The sequence below is a fragment of the Branchiostoma lanceolatum genome, chromosome 11 (genome assembly GCF_035083965.1).
Source record: "Branchiostoma lanceolatum isolate klBraLanc5 chromosome 11, klBraLanc5.hap2, whole genome shotgun sequence".
Classification (NCBI taxonomy): Eukaryota; Metazoa; Chordata; class Leptocardii; order Amphioxiformes; family Branchiostomatidae; genus Branchiostoma; species Branchiostoma lanceolatum.
In genome coordinates, this window is record NC_089732.1 from 6,177,985 (window position 1) to 6,195,755 (window position 17,771).

The following is a 17,771-nucleotide window of genomic DNA, read 5'->3' on the forward strand; positions in this document are numbered from 1 at the left end:
TTAAGGAAAATTTGAGGAAAATTCATCAGGCAAAGGTATGTCTACGATAGCCAGCCTATTGTTATCTCGAGAAAAAATGGCTACCAAAGTTTCGACTGAGTGTGTTGTGCTGTCAAATGGAGTTAAAATGCCGATTCTCGGACTCGGTAAGTGTCTTGTTTTGGTATTGTCATGTGATCTATGTATGGAAGACTTACCACAGTCATTTGTACTGCACAGTAAGTTTTTATGAGGTAGAAAACTGCTAAGGAAGGACCCAACTACCGGAAAGCGTCTGAAGGTCCCCTGTGGCTGTTTCTAGCGTGATTTACAATTTTAAAGGGTAGCTTTTAAAGACCATCAGGCAGTTTGATAGATAGGATGATAAACTAGTGAAAACATTAGAAAGAATTGGTTATGGTGTGAACTCTAATTGTATTTCATCATAACGCAATCATAGGTCCGCTTTTTCTCGGTGAGTTTATTCATTCATCATAGATATTATTTGCATAACAAAACATCATTTGATAAGACCAAAAAGCTTGTATTCATTTGTTCGATTGACCTACAGTAGACTGCAATTTAGTTCTTGTTTGTTAAAATCAATGTGTGCCTCGGAATATGCTATTTTATTACCAATCAAAATCACACTATGCATTCCATACGTGCACATGGTTATGCAATCCCAATAAGGAAGCATTATCAAAATCTTTGGAAGCTAAAAGCAGGAGAAAACCATTTTCTCACAGGTACTTCCCACCACGGAGGCTTCTCTCAATCAGCGGTGGTGTACGCTCTCAGAGATTGCGGAATCAGACTCATAGACACGGCTAAACGGTACGGCTGTGAGGAAAAACTCGGAGCTGCCATCAAACAGAGTGGTGTCCCCAGAGAACAGATCTTCGTGACCACCAAGCTGTGGCCGTTGGACTACGGGTACGAATCAACAAAAACTGCATTCAAGGAATCTTGCAAGAGACTTGGGGTGGACTATTTGGGTAAGGACATATGCATATTTCTTCTAGTTTCAGTTTTATGTCGTCCGAGACAGCTTTTTTTATTCCTTTGACAAGACAGTAATCTACAACAGTGTTTTAAGCGTAGATTCTGTACCTTTTTATAACCTAAGGTAGATGATTAGGTACAAACAGAATAATAATTGAAAGTTTATTGCAAATTATAATGATAATAATCAGTCTAGTACGCTGCCTTGTGGCACCCCGCACGTGATACTGGTAATTGTAGAACATTTGGTTTGTCTTCATGCGCATTGATGAGATTGTTATTTGTTCATTGTTATTTGGTCATCATTGTTTGCTTCTCTTTTTTTTTCTTGCAAGCCATTCAATGTTATCAGAGAAACTCCAGTTGCAACCTGACTTTGGAGTGTTAAGCTATGATATTTGTATTTTGTTGTACCACTGGGCACTGGTTAACACAAACCAGGGGGGAGATCAGCGGGAGGACAACGACACAACAAACAAAACTTGACCGATTGCCAGCGCGCACCGAAAGATATAACAAAAGCACATTACCGCACCTTATCCACCTCATAAATAACCCCATATAGTTGGTCTACCAAGAATTTTAGAAGAATTTTATTAATGTAAAGGTATATGGCTTTATTGTCACTGTTTGTAAACGCCATGTTTCCACATAATTCAGCCGACATAAGGCTGCGAGGTGAACGGCAGTGTATGATTCTATTGTAATGTATTGTGTATGAAATGAAATGAAATGAATAAACCAATGATATAAACATTGTACCAGTCAACTTGATAGTGATACTGTACACAGTTTGTAGGGATTTCACTATTAGCGCTATAGCATTCTGTCACACATCCCCTGTTCTAGATTTATCCAATTACCAAATCTATGCTTTCTGTACAGATCTTTATTTGATACACTGGCCTGACTGTCCACGAGGAAAAGGACAAGACAACAGGACCATCCGTGCTGATACATGGAGGGCTCTGGAGGACTTGTACAGTAAAGGTAGGACACTGCAGTTCATTCAGATATTGAAAGGAGGCCTTGCTGAACAGTTATGCCACCCAACAGTTAAGTATGACGTTATGTATCCGAAACATAATGTACATGTACTGTACCCACAAATATACATGTGTAGATATAACGCATGTTTAATTGTCCAAAGCAAAGTACACATTTGACTTGGATGTGTCTAGAGTAGACGGACACATACAAATCAAATATATATTATACTGTAATGTGTATTGTGTATACAGAACCTACACAATGGTGAATTGTCAATGTTAATTAAACCTGTAAAGTTACTAACAGCAGTTTTCTGTACATATAGTGGCAAAGATTTGTGGTCTCCATCTATAGCCTTTTCCTAGTTTCTTCATTGCTTGTTCTTCTATCCACCTTTAGGTTTGTGCAAAGCTATAGGAGTCAGTAACTTCCTCATCCCTCACTTGGAGCAGCTTATACAAGACTGTACAGTAGTGCCACATGTCAATCAGGTATGTTAAACTGTTGGTTATACAGAAATGCAAAGGTCGGTCCTTTTTGAGACCATAGTGGGTCAGTAGATTGTTATCCACTGTCTTCTACCTGACCATGTATGTCCATCTGCCAAGAAATCAGCAAATACTGACATGTATCAGGTCAAAGCAGGCTGTAAGGTTTGGATCATCGCACACCGGGGCACGCCCCTACTCTTTTTCAAAAGGTGTGGTGGGTTCTTTAACGTGCGTGGGGTGTGGCTCTCCCCAAACACGGGATGTCCATTTAACATGCTATCCGAGGGACGTCCCTAACTCTAGATGAGCTAGGTACTCATTTACACCTGAGTGAAGTAAGGAAAGTCGTGTAAACTGTAAAGTGCCTTTCCCAAGGGCACAAGATTGGTGACATGACCGGATTTGAACCCGGGACCTCTGGGTTCTGGGCCAAACATGTTGCCGTTGTGCCATGCGACCCCACTTTGCACTCCTATAGCTGTGTGTTGGAGGACAGAGCCCATCCCTCTCCTTCCACTGCCTCTTACCTCCCCTACTGAAGTCAGCTACCCAGTAACATCTTGGCGGAGTGAGGAAAGTTGTAAAGTGCTTTCTCTAACTCTAAGGACATCTAAGCCAGGAATCAAACCCATGACCACTCAATCCCGTGTCTGCTAGCCTCACCACTCAGTCTGAATTGGAATATCCCTAAATGCGTGCTGAGTTTACCAGCAGTGGTGGACCACCTGCCACCAACCTTTCTGAATAGTTAACACATTCATCCAAGTGACTGCACATACATGTAACTACTAGTTCTAAATTGCCATTGTGCTAAAATACCAAACTGCACCTGTCCCCATTCTAAATTAGTCCATTGTTGAGTTGAATTGTAAAGAACAATTGTTCAAATGTGCTGGAATCAATGATGCTACATTTTCACTTTTTAATTTTTGGTCTGTCCTACCAAACTATTTGTAGTCCTAGAAACAGCTTTCTTATGTCAACTTGTCTAAATGTTCCACACATGTAGATTGTCATCTGAAATACAATAACAGTGATGAACAAATTGAAAAATTGACAACAGCTTGCAAAATGCAACATCATTTTGCCCTTCATGTAACATGAAACAATTTATATGGACATTCACCCCTATAGTATAAGTGTTTATCAGTACTGGATTTTTGGAAAATCCCATTTCACCCCACCTCATCTTGTTCCATTTACTTCCTCATACGTCTATTAGAGTTCAGATCAGAATGAATGACTCCTTTCTATTTTCTATTCAATCTCTGGTTCACTTTGCCCTCTGAGCTCTTTCCTTGGACCGGTGCCAATGACCTCAGATAAACTTGTTCCCAATGAATCCTTATCAGTTCCAGTGGGAGAATTATAGTGTCAGGATGTATGGATGTGTGTTACTGATGGTGGGAACACTTTTTATCAGGATCAGGCTTTGTTGTTCAATAGATGTCATTTCATCTTTGCATCCTGTTTATAACAATGTTTTTGTGCTGTCGTGAACTGTAAATTGAGAAATATTTTTGGTGGCTTTATGTTCGCGGCTTTTATGGTGACCTCTCCATTGCAAACTTGAAAAACATTTTGAATATGTGTTCGGTCTTCTGTGTGCCCACCTCTTTTCTCCCCTTTAACTTCAACTTTAAGCAAAATGAAGTCCCTGCAAACTTAAAATCAATTTCCAGTACCTTGCACAAAAGGTAAATGCTACATGCAAAAAGTGGTGTTCACCAGAAAATGAATGATCTATACGATAGATGTTAAAGCTAAAACCTCAAGCAAAAATCTATTTCCCAAAACTATCAAAAAGCTACAACTTACTTTTGAAGATTTTTCATGATTAAGTATTTTGGGGCTTGCTTGCCTTGTTCTGCTATAGGCAAGCTATTTTAATTTCCTGTTCTAGTAATTTGCAGAGAAACCTCTTTAGAGGGTGTTATCTGTTAAGGTTATTTCTACAGAACCACTAGCAATTTCCTGTCAATGTTTTGGTAGTCTTTTCACTACTAAATAAAGAACCTGTCAATATTGCCCTGGGGAAAGTGGCACCTGCCAAAACATCGGTAGGTAATTGTTAGTGGTTATCATCCTACTGTAAATGCAGAAATGTTTGTGGGGATTTAATTTCGCGGCAGGGAGTTCGCGGTGGTTTTGAGTACATGGTTGAAACAATAGTAGCGCTGCTACAGTCACACATTGGAGCGGCTTTTTGTGGTGGTTTTAAGTTTGCATTAAAGAGTTTGCCGTGAAAACCGTGAACCACCGCAAACATTTCTGCATTTACAGTATTCATGGAGGAAAGTTCTAAAATTCCTAGCATGGTGGGAAAAGTTTAGCGTAAATCTACACAGTCCCTTTTAGAATTCAGCATAATTCGTAGGCAGCTCTCCTGAAATTAGCATAAAGCGTTGTCATGACCCCCATATAGGCCCCCCTCTTATCTGTCCTGATCAGAAAACTCACAGCTTCCTTTCAAATTGCAAATTACGAACTTGTAACTCCCGGAGACGAAACCGTTATGTCTTGACGTCACTCTGAATGCTATCTGGTTGCCAGATCAAACATACACCTACACTTTTATTAGATGCCTCACAGTAAATTACTTTGTAACATCAGAGAGAGCACTAAGCTATGAAACTTATGCCTTCTTAAGTTACTCGGCTGACCCCCACTTGTCGTATATGTTCCATTACCAAGCAATAAACCCGGCTTTCGTCGGGGAAAGATTGGATGTTGACCTAAGCAGCACAGAAGAGTCATTAAGCTGCAGTGTAAGAGAGACCAGTAGGTCTTTGTGCAACATGGGATAGAATCTTTACTCAATTCCTATTGAAAGGCAGTCTTAAATGAAAGATACATTGATATACATGTACTACAGCCTGGTAGCCTATGAATTGTAAGTTGAATTAAGTGTGAATAAGGGAGCATCAACTGCAATGTAATTGAATAGCAGTTTGGGAAAGCTGTCAACTACCTACTTAATTCAGTTGTATGGAATAAAGATTATAATGTACATGTATATGCGATCAACCTTGATTGTCACCTTGAGAAAGGATTTTTGAGCTGTGAGGCTCAAGTTCAAAGTCTTGTTGTCTACCAATAGCCATGAACTCAGAATAATCAAAAAGTTAGATTCTTTATTTATTTCCTAATGTTCTCATAATTTACAATTTTCCGTGCAGAAATATTTTCAACTTTATGTAACATTTTACATTCTTTTGTATCGATGCAGGTAGAATATCATCCTTACCAAAATCCCAGAGACTTGATCAAGTTTTGCCAGGCACACCACATTGCAGTGGAGGGGTACTGTCCTCTGGCCAAGGGGTGTGCACTCAACGAGCCAGCCATCACTGCAATAGCAGCTAAATACCACAAGATGCCAGCACAGATCCTCATACGTTGGAGCATACAGGTTAGTGAAAAAAAAGTTTGGGGGACCATTGAATCCAAACTCATGAGTATCTATAGGAATTATACCTTTCTTTTAGTGATTTCGTTGGTTAAGTTAAAACAAACACAACCCAAACCCATTTGTCCTAGGACAGACTGCGATCGCGATCTGTCCTAGGACAATTGACGATTCTACTAGTAGAGAGTCCTAGGACAAACGGCGATTCTACTTGGACAAATTCTGCGATCGCGATCTGTCCTACTGACTCCTAGGACAATCACCATCTCTACTGTGACATATATTTTGTCCAGGGGTCAGGGGTATACTCCAGCCTGTTACACCTGTAGCACAAAACAAAGTTTTTCTTGCTGTTGTAACTTTTCTTGTCTTAAAACTTTAGTTATCTCTACGGACATGTAGAAATTGTCTATATTTTCTTGAGTTAAAAGACAAGGGAGCCTCATTGAGAGAAAAAATTGAAAAGAAACACAATGTACATTGTATTCAGTTGCAACAACAATGTAGCATAGATAACTTTCATAATTCTTCTTTGTATCTTTTTTTAAAAACTTTCTTTAGGGACGAGGGTTCGAGATGTGTTTTTTTACCTTTACCCTATGATTTTGCATGCCAGAAAGGTATGATTTACCATAAATAAACATGAGTTTGGATTCAATAGTCCCCAAAAGTGGATTTTGTTCCACCCACCTTTAACATTATCCCCTCCCTTTAAGTTTAACAGTACTGAAATGGCCTTACCACAAGATTTACAGTGTTACAGTCTCACCTTTAGCTGCACAGCCTAACTTCTGCCCCTATCACTTACACATCAGGTAAGATGGACTGCTCTAATTATACCTGCCCTATTACAGAAGAGACATTTGACCTGCTTTCCTTCCAGGGTAATGTGCATATACTTCAGTACTTACTACTGTGGATGCAGAAATATTCACGGTGGTTTTATGTTCGCAGTTTTCATGGCGTTCCACTGCGAACTGAAAACCACCGTGGAAATTTTTGTCCAATACTGAAGCAGTATGTGACTATAGCGCTGCTGCGAACTTAAAACCACCGCGAACACTATATTTTCCCCTTAGCACAAAATAAAAACCAGGCAAACTTAAATGCATTTACAGTACTTCAGTCCGTACTAAGTGGGTACAGGGCCACATGGGAAGTATTACTAAGTATTAGCCCTCTCTGGACTGGAACTCATTTCAGTGCAGGCTTTAAAATAACTCTGTGAAACTAAAGACCCATTAGAATTGGCTTCCCCGGTGTGACTTGGAGTATAGAAATACTATAGATTTTACATAGAGGCAGTTTGTTGTATCTATATATTAGCATTAAAGGTTATAGCTTTGTGTAATGGCCCATACCTAACTGTGAAGAATTTACACCCTGTATAGGTTGGAGTCACATCGATTGACACATAATCTTCTTTTCGAGTTAGGGAATACATTTCAGTGAAATTGATGACAGGGACTTGCAAACCCACCAATTACCATTATCATCATTTCCTTTTTTTTTTTATACCAATAGATAAATACATAAATTGTTGTGCGATGTGCATGTATGTATGTTGGACATTTACAGAGTGACAGTTGCTCGTGACAAATACATGTTACATCTGTAATTTGAACTAGGTTAACTTTGGAATAGTGCTGTGTACTTAGATGCAACAATAGGTACAGATTCCAGTACAAAGGCTTAGGTACAAGAACTAAGCAATTCCAGTAAACTTTGGTCTTCAGTGATGACAGAATAATATATGAATAAATAGTTACGAGGATTGCTTACCTGAACTTCAGGTATCTTATGCAGAGAACCCATGCTTTTGTGAGGATCTCAAGTTTAAGATGACACTGCCCATGCTATGTTTTCATCTTTTTTCCAGTGCTAAACTTTCATCTTGGAATGACATGTTTGTCAGTTAAACAAAGTCAGCATTTTATATATACTTGAGTGTAAGTCTATTGAGAATACATGTTCCAGTGGCACAAGCGGTAATGCAGCCCCACTGCTTGGCCATATGGATCAAATTCTGTGGATCTGTGGGCAAGAGTTTGATCCTAGGGTTGGCTTCAGTTCACACATGTTGCAAGGGATTGCATTCATATTTCGGATGGTGACATAAAGCTGTTAGCCCCGTGTATGAGGGAGCTTCAGGTGTTAGCCTCAAGCATCAAACCTCTGCACGTAAAAGAGCCCAACGCACTTATCGAAAAGAGTAGGGGTGACCCGGTGTGCTTGGCTGAATATGCGAGCCAAAGCGAAGCCGCATTTCACTACTACATGTACCTAACAAAAAAGCGTCATGCTTCGTCCTCAGTCTGGAGTTCGCCCACTATACCTTTACCTTTTACATTTGTATTAACGACCAGTGATTTTTGCAGTATCGCACCAGTACAGGTATGCAACCCTGCTTTGGAGTAAATATACTGCCCACTCACCTCACATTTTCCTGAGATCCCCAGACAGCAGTATCCACTACCCTACTGAAAGGGTTGTAAATCAGGTACAAGTGCACCTCTACAAAATTGGATGCACAGAGAACATACTTCAGTAACCCCTGCCAGGAGTTGTTTTTCTCTCAAAGTTCACTGCTACTCAAGAGAATTTAGAGAAAGCAGAGTTTTATAGCTCCGTGTGTTTCTTCTACATAAAACATGCTAGGAAAGAACCAGTATTGCAAAACACACTAGTTTTGTACCTGCTGTATAAGACCAGAGTATATGTGTAAAAAAAATATGACTGAATTGAAAATACCAATGTCCTGATACATTTCAGTTTTGCATTGTCAAAGTAAATGATGGATCACTTTGGGCCTAAATGTAAAAGAAAACGTTTTTGAAAAATAAGAGAATCCCTACCTACTGACCCTTTTTTTTTTCAGGACTGTAATCAGAAACACAACATTTTTTTCTCAGGCCTATCAAAATAAAACTCACAGCAGATTGTGAGCATGAATGGATTCTTACAGAATTTACGAAAGATAGCAAATTTTAGTTACAAAAGATATGTTTAAAAATGCACATAAAGGTGCCCAGAATATACACAAAAAACAGGTTTAGGGGGTACGGGTCTAAATTTGAACATTTTTTGGCCCTTCGGGAGGAGGAGAACCGCCTCCATACCCACCCTTGTGCCCCGCCTTCTACTTTTGGATATCAGCCTTCTACTCTAAAACTACGGACAAGTCCAGCCATGCTGGGAAGGAACACTACTCCTATCAATAAGTGATTTATAAGTGTGGTGGGTTCTTTGACATGACACTTCCAGTTTTTGAGTCCCATCCATTTATAGGACATCCTTGACCAAAGCCAGGTACTCAGTTGAGTCGAGAGAGAAAATTCGTGTAAAATGCCTTTTCCAATGACACAAAATTGGGACGTGCCAGGGGTTTAAACCAAGAACTGGGTCAATGTGGAGTACTTAGTAAGTGACAATATTTACCGCCCAAGTCAGTAGAACTAGGTTAATGTCACCTCAGTAGAACTAGGTTAAAGTCACCTCAGTAGAACTAGGTTAAAGTCACCTCAGTAGAACTAGGTTAAAGTCACCTCAGTAGAACTAGGTTAATATCCTTCCATTCGCTAGACCATCAAGGATAACTTCATCATCACTAGTCCTGGGAGCTGACTCCACTATTTTGACCTTTCCTTATAAAATGTATCATTGTGAAGTGTATTTTACAGCCCCCCCCTCCCACATACCTTGTCTCCTAGGCATTTCTAGTAGACGATATAAAGGTTGTAGAAAGGTTAGGGATTCCATCATGATCATATCGCTCAAGTTTGATCTTGTCAGCGGTGCTATAGTGTGAAAGACAAAGTCAATGTCATGTTGCAAACTTCAATGGGCTATTCCATTGAAATAGTCAAGGAGAGGCTGCCCCCCTCCCTCACCATTTCTTTCAGAGACTCTTCTTTACCTTCTCTCTCTGATGACATTGGTACCCCTTGGATTGAGATCCCAATCCTTAGGTCTTAAAACAGTCAGGTATGGCAGACTGGAATATACCCCCAGCCAGAATATCCCTGGATATACTGTAAATGCAGAAATGTTCATGGTGGTTTTATGTTCGCGGTTTTTGTGGTGAACTTTCAGCGCGAACTTAAAACCACCGCAAAACTTTTTGGTCGCTTATGACTGTAGCATTACTGTTTCAAACGCGAACTTAAAACCACTGCGAACACTCCATTCTCTCCCTACCGTGAAATAAAAACCATGTGAACTTAAATTGCGTTTACAGTATATTCTAGGAAGGTAGTGAGGCATAAGCTCAGTTGGCAATTCCAGATGATTATTTTCAATTCCATGAGCATGGAATCAAGATAACAGAGGTAAGAAGGCAAAAACTTGGTTGGCAATTCCAGATGATTGTTTGAATTCAATGAGCAGAGAATCTAACATTAACCAGAGGTAAATCCTTAGTTCTAATTGGCTCAAGTTTGGACATTAACGCTTGTCACACTTGATGTGTTCCATTGCTAATCTAATCAATTAGAAACCAGAAAATGTTCCACAAAGACTGTCAATAGATGTGCTCCGCCAGATTGCCTGGGAAGTTTGGGAAGCTGAAAGTGGGAGGTTTGCCAATGTGGGAAATTATAGATAGATATGGATGGAATTTTGTATGTTGGATTGACCTATGTGTGTATATCTAGTCAAGCAAAGGTAACCCCATCATGGGATTGTATCAGGGGCAAAGCAATCTTTTTGGCATGAAGTGAGAGCGTGATTGAAAATTGCAGCTTCGCTGAAGAACATGACTTTGAAATTACAACTGCTGTCATCAGATGGAGTAAAAATCACATCAGTAGACGCACACTCAGGATTGAGTTGGAAGCTCAAAGGAATATATTAGAGAAAATATAGTGTTGTCAAAACATGGAAGAAATTACATTTCCAAGATCAGAAAAAATAGCATGTACAAGAAGTTTTCAGAAAGAAATTCAGAAAAAAAGTTGAAATAATCAAACATTAAAGTTTCTCCAATGATATTTTGCCAGGTTTAACAATTGGATATCAAGGGAAGAGTTTGTATCGATCCAGATGTCCCCTTCATTGCTACTGTATAGTTTGACAGTTTTGCTACATTTTGTTGGTTTTGCAGTGAGGCTCTCACTGCATGCTCATCACACTGCAAGTAATGTCACATATTCTGTCTACATTCTTGCTGCTACCATTGTTTGATCAGTGAACAAAAAAATACTGCAAGCTTTTGATTTTCATTGTGCTATTAAAGAGCCTAAGTGAATTCATGTGTCTGTAACTCTCGCGAGTTTACGTTCGGCAGTGATTGGTCATTATTGATCCTGAAGAAGGCGACAGTGGTCGTCGAAAATTCGATCCATGAGTACCTTGTTGTTGGAAGAAAGTTTAGCATTATATTATGAATTCACAGTACTTGTTTTTCCCATCCGCTGGCATCACCGTCCTTTCAGCACCAGGGACAGTATCCTTGGAGGAGAAATGATTTTCTGTCGTGTACCAAATCGATTCCTGATGTTGTAACTAGTGCCGCTGTAATCACCTTGTTTTCCCATTCACTCTCATCACTGTAGCATTTATTACGGGGGACATGGTCATCGTGGGACTATTACCTTGATTCCCGCGCAGGAGTGGATATCGTTATCGTGTCACAGATACGGGCGTAGGCCATCCTGAGCTGAATGCTAAGAGGTTTATATTGGGTTATGGATGATGTACGGGTAGAGCTCTGACATGGCCAGTGAGGCTGAAAATATTCCTGCCCAGAGCCAAAGCTGGAGTACTCTATCACATAACTCATGGATGACCCTTGCTTAGAGAATAGAAGGCATTCACAGGGTGTTGGGTGGCGTTGAACTGTTGAGTGGCTAGGCTAAGGGACATTGGTTTGATTCCTGGCATTCCTGGCTAGACGTTGTGTCCTTGGGAAAGGCACTTTACACGACTTGCCTCACCTAGGTGTAAAAATGGATAACCCGCTGCAATGACGGCCTTAAAACGCTTTGGGACCTTTACCCTTACCTTTTAAAGTTTTAGTAGGTGTTTACGTGGCTCAGAAATCCGTGTATGTTCCTGAATATGGCCTTGAATGTTCTTGGTATAGAAAGCTCTTGTTATATGTTACGGTGGAATAAGATCTGTCAAAGTTCATACAGGGGAATGATTTGCACTTTTTCTCCTTGGACAAAATGCAGAAATGTTCGCGGTGGTTTTATGTTCGCGGTGGTTTTATGTTTGCGGTTTTTGTGGTGAACTCTGCACAGCGAACTACCATGTAAATCCCCCGCGAAAATTGTTTCCACTAAGTGACTGTAGTGCTACTATTGTTTCAAATGCGAACTCAAAACCACCGTGGACACTCCATTTTCTCCCTACTGCGAAATTAAATCCCTGCAAACATTTCTGCATTTACAGTATCTGTGCTGGGTCACATTGATCCATTGCATACATCATGTATGGAAATAAAGCATGTAAATGTCAATAACTTTTCCTAAAAGATCATCTCAAAATCCTGCAACAGTTCTAGATTTTTCCATACATTGAAGCATTTGTTTTCTCAATTAATCATGATGGGTTTTTTTTCCAGAGCGGTGTGATAACCATCCCAAAGTCTACTAAAGAAGAGAGGATCAGAGAAAACTGCCAGGTGAGTGAAACTTGTGATTCTTATTGGCTTTTTGTGGATTTTATTCGGAGAAACTTGTACATAAGGCAGTATTAAGTGAGAGTAAGAATTTGTGTGATCTTCTTTTGTAGTGCATATTACATAATACAAGGTGCTCTTAAATCTGCTTCAATTACTGTAAATGCATTTGGGTTTGCAGCAGTTTAATGGTCACGGTTTTTGCAGTACCGGTAACATCTTTACCGCAAACCTAGCGCCACCGCAAAAATGCTTGTTCTGTCTTCTGCGCTCCTACCACCTTGTTTCAACTGCAAACTAAGAATAAACGCAGACACTCCATTTTCTTAACTTGAAAGTTCATCTGTGTTGGTAGAAGTCATTCTGAATATTCACGGTTGAACTGTAATTGCCAACACAACAAACTGGACTTACCCACATTTTTGACTGATCAACGACGGTCTTTGTCAAGGAATGAGCAATCCACTGCTTCTGTGACGTCACTTTATGCAGATAGTACACCTGACTCTGTGAGCAGTGGATCACATGTTGCAGAAAGTCTATGGTGCCCCCCATCTCTGTTGAGGAATGGTTGTAAAGCCCGGATGAAGATGGCCTCTTTAATTCCTTTGCAAAAAAGTCTGATTCAGTGTCCATTTTCTCCCTACAGCAAAATTAAATCTCTGCAAACTTAGATGTATTTACAGTACATTTTCTCCAAAGATCTTGAGTTTAGAGAAGACAGTGTGAAAACAAAGGAATTCCAATATTCCAAAACATCTTTCTGGCAGCTGTTTTCATTTCCGTTGCAGGTGTTTGACTTGCAGCTGAGTAAAAGTGATATGGAATGTCTGAACAGCTTACATGCCGACATTCACATGACTTGGGATCCTGCTGGCATTCCATGAATTCCTGATCTCCAAGTATTTTGTACATGTTAGAACTGTGTATCTTGTCTATCATCTATGGTCTTCACTTAACGATAACTAGCAGTCAAGTGGCTGATCAGAAAAAATAGTTAATACATAAAATCAATGAAAAATCCAACCGGGCATCTGTTTAGACTAGAGACTATAATGATTCCGACAAATTTGTTTCATTTCTCTACCTTCTCTCAATAGATATACCTCATAAACAAAACAGAAGTCATGATTTATTCCGTGGTTTGATCCTGTTGGTGACTAGACAAATAATACTCAAGTCTATTATGAGACCTATGCATATGTAATAAGCTCAATTGATATTCCTTATAAACAAAACAGAAGTCAATTATTTTTTTATTTATTTCGTGGTTTAATCCTGTTAATAACTGTAGACAAGTAATACTCAAATCTATTATAAGACCTACATGTGTATGCATATGTAATAAGCAATAGCGCTTATGCACATGTAATCAGCATTAGCGCTCTGGTTTACTTCCTTGCATCTGTAAATTCTGCAGTTTCTCTAATAAAGATTTGCTGCTTTAAATCTCTTTTACAATCTCTGTCCTGCTATATACATGCATATACATCTCTGTTCTGCTATGTACATGCATATACATCTCTGTCCTGCTGTATACCAAGACTCAGTGAAAAAACGGTGGCCAAAAAACAATCAAGGCTTTCCTAGGCAAGGCATAATGACGTGGAAAGGACACAGCAAGAAGATCGATCGACCAACAAGTCAGCAAGCTGTAAATGATGTTTTCAGCAATAACATGCCCAGTCTTCTCTCAAACATTGGACTATTTTTAGAGATCAGCCATGTGCAATCCAGTGTGATGGGGTGGATATTCATGTGAAAAATGCGCTCAAGTCTCTAGCGATTTTTAAATTGTACGAAGATCAATGAATACAGCCAAAGCTTGTTGACTGCGTGATGGGCTTAGCAAAAGACCTTGACCCTTTACTTCCGGAGCACTTTCTCCTGACAGTCGAGTCTTGAATCAAGCCATGTGAAGTTTTCCGTAGGATCACCTTCATGACTTGAGAAGTTTTATCACCCCTGTTGGAAGGTCTCGTACAACTCATTTCCTGGTGCTTCCAGTTCCACAGTGTGTTACAAATGACTTAATGATGGTGCTTGGGTCACTTACGTCCATGGCTAACACGGTGCCTCGTTTGACTTAACCGACAAGAAATTGAGTGCATTTCAGTTTCCAAATCCAGTAGTGTATCTGTGTAGGCATGCGGCATCAGCTGGTTATGCTACTTTATTGACTTAATTGAAGAAAAGCCATTAGTGATGTGCCCATCTTCCTGGACTTGTTATCAACAGTAAACATAAAAAGTACATTCAGTGATGATAACAACATCAAATGACTTGTCATACCTAACCTTTGCACATCTATAACTGCAAGATAGTCTTCTAACTCCAAGCATTGTCTAATGAGGATGCCTCTCCTGTACTTGGTGAAATGAATTCCACTCTACAATAGTTTTTGGAAGGAACTAATTTTTTCCTACTCCAGTCCTGGATTGATAACCCTGATACTTACAGTCATGACTGTTCCGTGTGCTTTTCTGGGTTGGTATTAAAAATGGGTGCAGTGTTGATAATAAAAGGTCCTTTGACTTTATTTGGATCTACAATTAGCTTGACATTTCTGTTAGCTATTCTTCCTGTGGTTCTATACATGTAATACAGTAGCCTGGGTGCCATCCTATTTCTACCGGGGCTCCTACACTGGCTGTAGGAGCCCTGGTAGAAATAGGATGGCACCCAGGCTAGTAATACAGTACATCAATACAAAATCAGGGAATTTTCAAGACTTTGTAACAATGAAGTTCCCCCTGATTTTGCAGGTATTTGACTTCAGTCTATCAAGGGAAGACATGGATCACCTGGACAGTCTACATGATGGGAGGAAGATGTGTGAACTCAGCTCTATAACCAACCTGGTCATGAACTCCGGATGACTAGATGGCTGACGGATAATTAAAAACTACAAGGACAACAGATTTTGTTTAAAGGCAACCAAAGCAATATTAGGGCCCCAAAAATAGAAATAAAAAATGCTGAAATCTTTATGGTAGACTGACATTTACTAACATTGTTTAGCACATTTGTGTGATAACTTCATACTTTGAGCATTTAAAAACCATGCAAAATCGTGCTGTATGATGATCCCCTTAGTTTCACAATTTTCAGTGAGTTCTCACATCACGACGACGTCATATTTTTGCATAATGGCCATTGTGATAATGTTGTTTGAACTAACCATGTATAGAAATGACTAAATAAATTGACTTTCAAAATCCGATTTGCAGGCCCAAATATTGCTTGGGTTTCCTTTAAGTAGTCCTTTTGCTCAAGTTACATTACATGCAGTAATGTTGGGGAAAGACTAATAGGATATACAAGATTTGTCTAACATGAAATGTCTAACTCTAACATGTAAAATATTGCCATATGATGACTATCCATACAGTCCATTATGAAGCCATGGAGATGTCCAGCAGTTTATTTTAAAAAGACATGTAATCAGTTGAATATCTGTGCCAAAATTGACCAATGTGTCAAACTATATCTTGTTGCATTTTTACCCATTTTACATTTTTACCCAGTATTATATACTGAATAGTATTTTAAGATATAACCATGATAGGCTGTGTAAGTACACTTTTACATTGCAAAATCATCCTTTTTCTATGGCATTAAAGAAAGTGCCTCCTGTAACGTAGTTTTGACATTTGATAAAGAGTTACATATGTTTTTAGATAGGGTAACTTTTGAGGACACTAAATGGTGCTTGTTCAAGTGTAGAGCTGGAAAACCCTCAATCATTCCACATAATACGAGACATTTGTTGCATATAATCCATACAATCACTCATTGACTTTGAATATGATACTGTATTACTGACATGTCCACAGCTATGTCTTTTTCACATATATCTTCTAAACATTATTTTTATACATGATGTATTTTACTGTCAATACAATGATAATGTAATTACAATATCAAAGAATCTAAACTACACGGATGTCTATTCCAGTGACCTGGAGTCACCTAAAGCAACAATTTATGTTTGACAATCATGTATACCTAAGATAATTCTCTAAGCTACAAAAATGCACACTTTCCTGCTTTTGAGTCAGGTTGAAGTTGTAATTTGTAGTTGTAGGCAAAATTGTATTTCAGTATACAGTTTTGAGTTGTATATCTTCAACCCAAAGCAATTTTTTAAACATACGTATTTTCTATTTGTTTAAGCAAGATGACTAACTTCTTTTAAGTATAATTCATTTTCTTTTGTTCTTATATTTACGATATTCTATGTATTTATTATCATGCAGTCACTGTTAGCTTGCAAAGTACACTATTAACTTATATTTATGATCATATGCATGTATATCTATTAGACATATTTTTGTTGTTTAGTCATGTTACATACTAGTAGTGATCATTGTAATAAAACATTTGTACTTTTATATTTCAGGTTGCATTGCGCTTTAGAGATACTAGTAGTAGTAATGCAAGGGAACTTTGCATGCCCTGACTCTTGCAGAAGTATTTTCTCATAGTCTTCCTAGGAGGCATAACTGAAAGAAAATAAGTAAAAACAGGGTATATTTACGTTAGTTACGTTGCTATGACTTAAACCTATTATTAAAGGCCCCCTTTAAAATCCTTGATATGATTGTAACGCTAGCTTTTTACAATTTGTATGGAAAACTGTTCAACGCTGTCTGTTGCAGGGAAAGCTTATATCTTTCATCATTGCGACGCCTGTCACTGTACGATCCCATAGCTCGTTAAATATTGCTCGGTTGAGAGAGAGACTGGCACGTCAGGATGGCAAGTTAGGACGTTAGAACTCTTTTATCCTGTAGCCTGCAGTCATTAAAACTTAAAGGCTTCTTTGTTCTTTAGACATTCAAAAGCAATTAGTTTTCACACGGAGTATGCCACAGCCCTGTAGCCAGTCTCTAAACGCGGCACTAAAAGAAAATCTTGTCTTTGCCAGACAGCTTGAGGCTTTGATAGTCATTACAAACGCCGTATGTGAATTTGCAGGCCATTATGTAGACCCTAAGGAGTCTGATGTGGAGGCCATTAATGTGCTGTGGTATGCCTTCCAGACAGAAAAATGTGTACGACATTCTGAGAGCACAGGGTAAGTGACTTTCTTCATCTATATATGTTTGGTTTTCTGTCAAGCTAAGATGAATTTGAACATGAAGTACTCAAAAACGGCCTTTAATTTGTTAAATTTACAAGTTGAAAAAACGGTTGAGAGTTATCAAAATGTAGATAACATAAAGCAGCCCTTAACACTGCCACAACTTTCATGAACGTTCCGTTTTAGTTC

The 17,771-nt window shown here is 39.0% G+C and overlaps 1 protein-coding gene across 2 annotated transcripts; it reads left to right on the forward strand.

Annotated features, from left to right (window-relative positions):
- Positions 1 to 22: 22 nt before the first annotated feature.
- Positions 23 to 16,890, forward strand: LOC136444583 (9,11-endoperoxide prostaglandin H2 reductase-like). 2 transcript variants are annotated; one of them, XM_066442209.1, is made up of 7 exons: positions 23 to 146; positions 729 to 977; positions 1,870 to 1,974; positions 2,374 to 2,465; positions 5,695 to 5,877; positions 12,440 to 12,499; positions 13,288 to 13,945. In XM_066442209.1, exons 1-7 carry the CDS (start codon positions 38 to 40, stop codon positions 13,381 to 13,383), a joined length of 894 nt encoding a protein of 297 aa, XP_066298306.1. In that variant the 5' UTR covers positions 23 to 37; the 3' UTR covers positions 13,384 to 13,945. The 2 variants fall into 2 exon arrangements, with proteins under 2 accessions (XP_066298306.1, XP_066298305.1); XM_066442208.1 differs by lacking the exon at positions 13,288 to 13,945 and adding an exon at positions 15,262 to 16,890 and having other exon boundaries at positions 24 to 146.
- Positions 16,891 to 17,771: the final 881 nt, after the last annotated feature.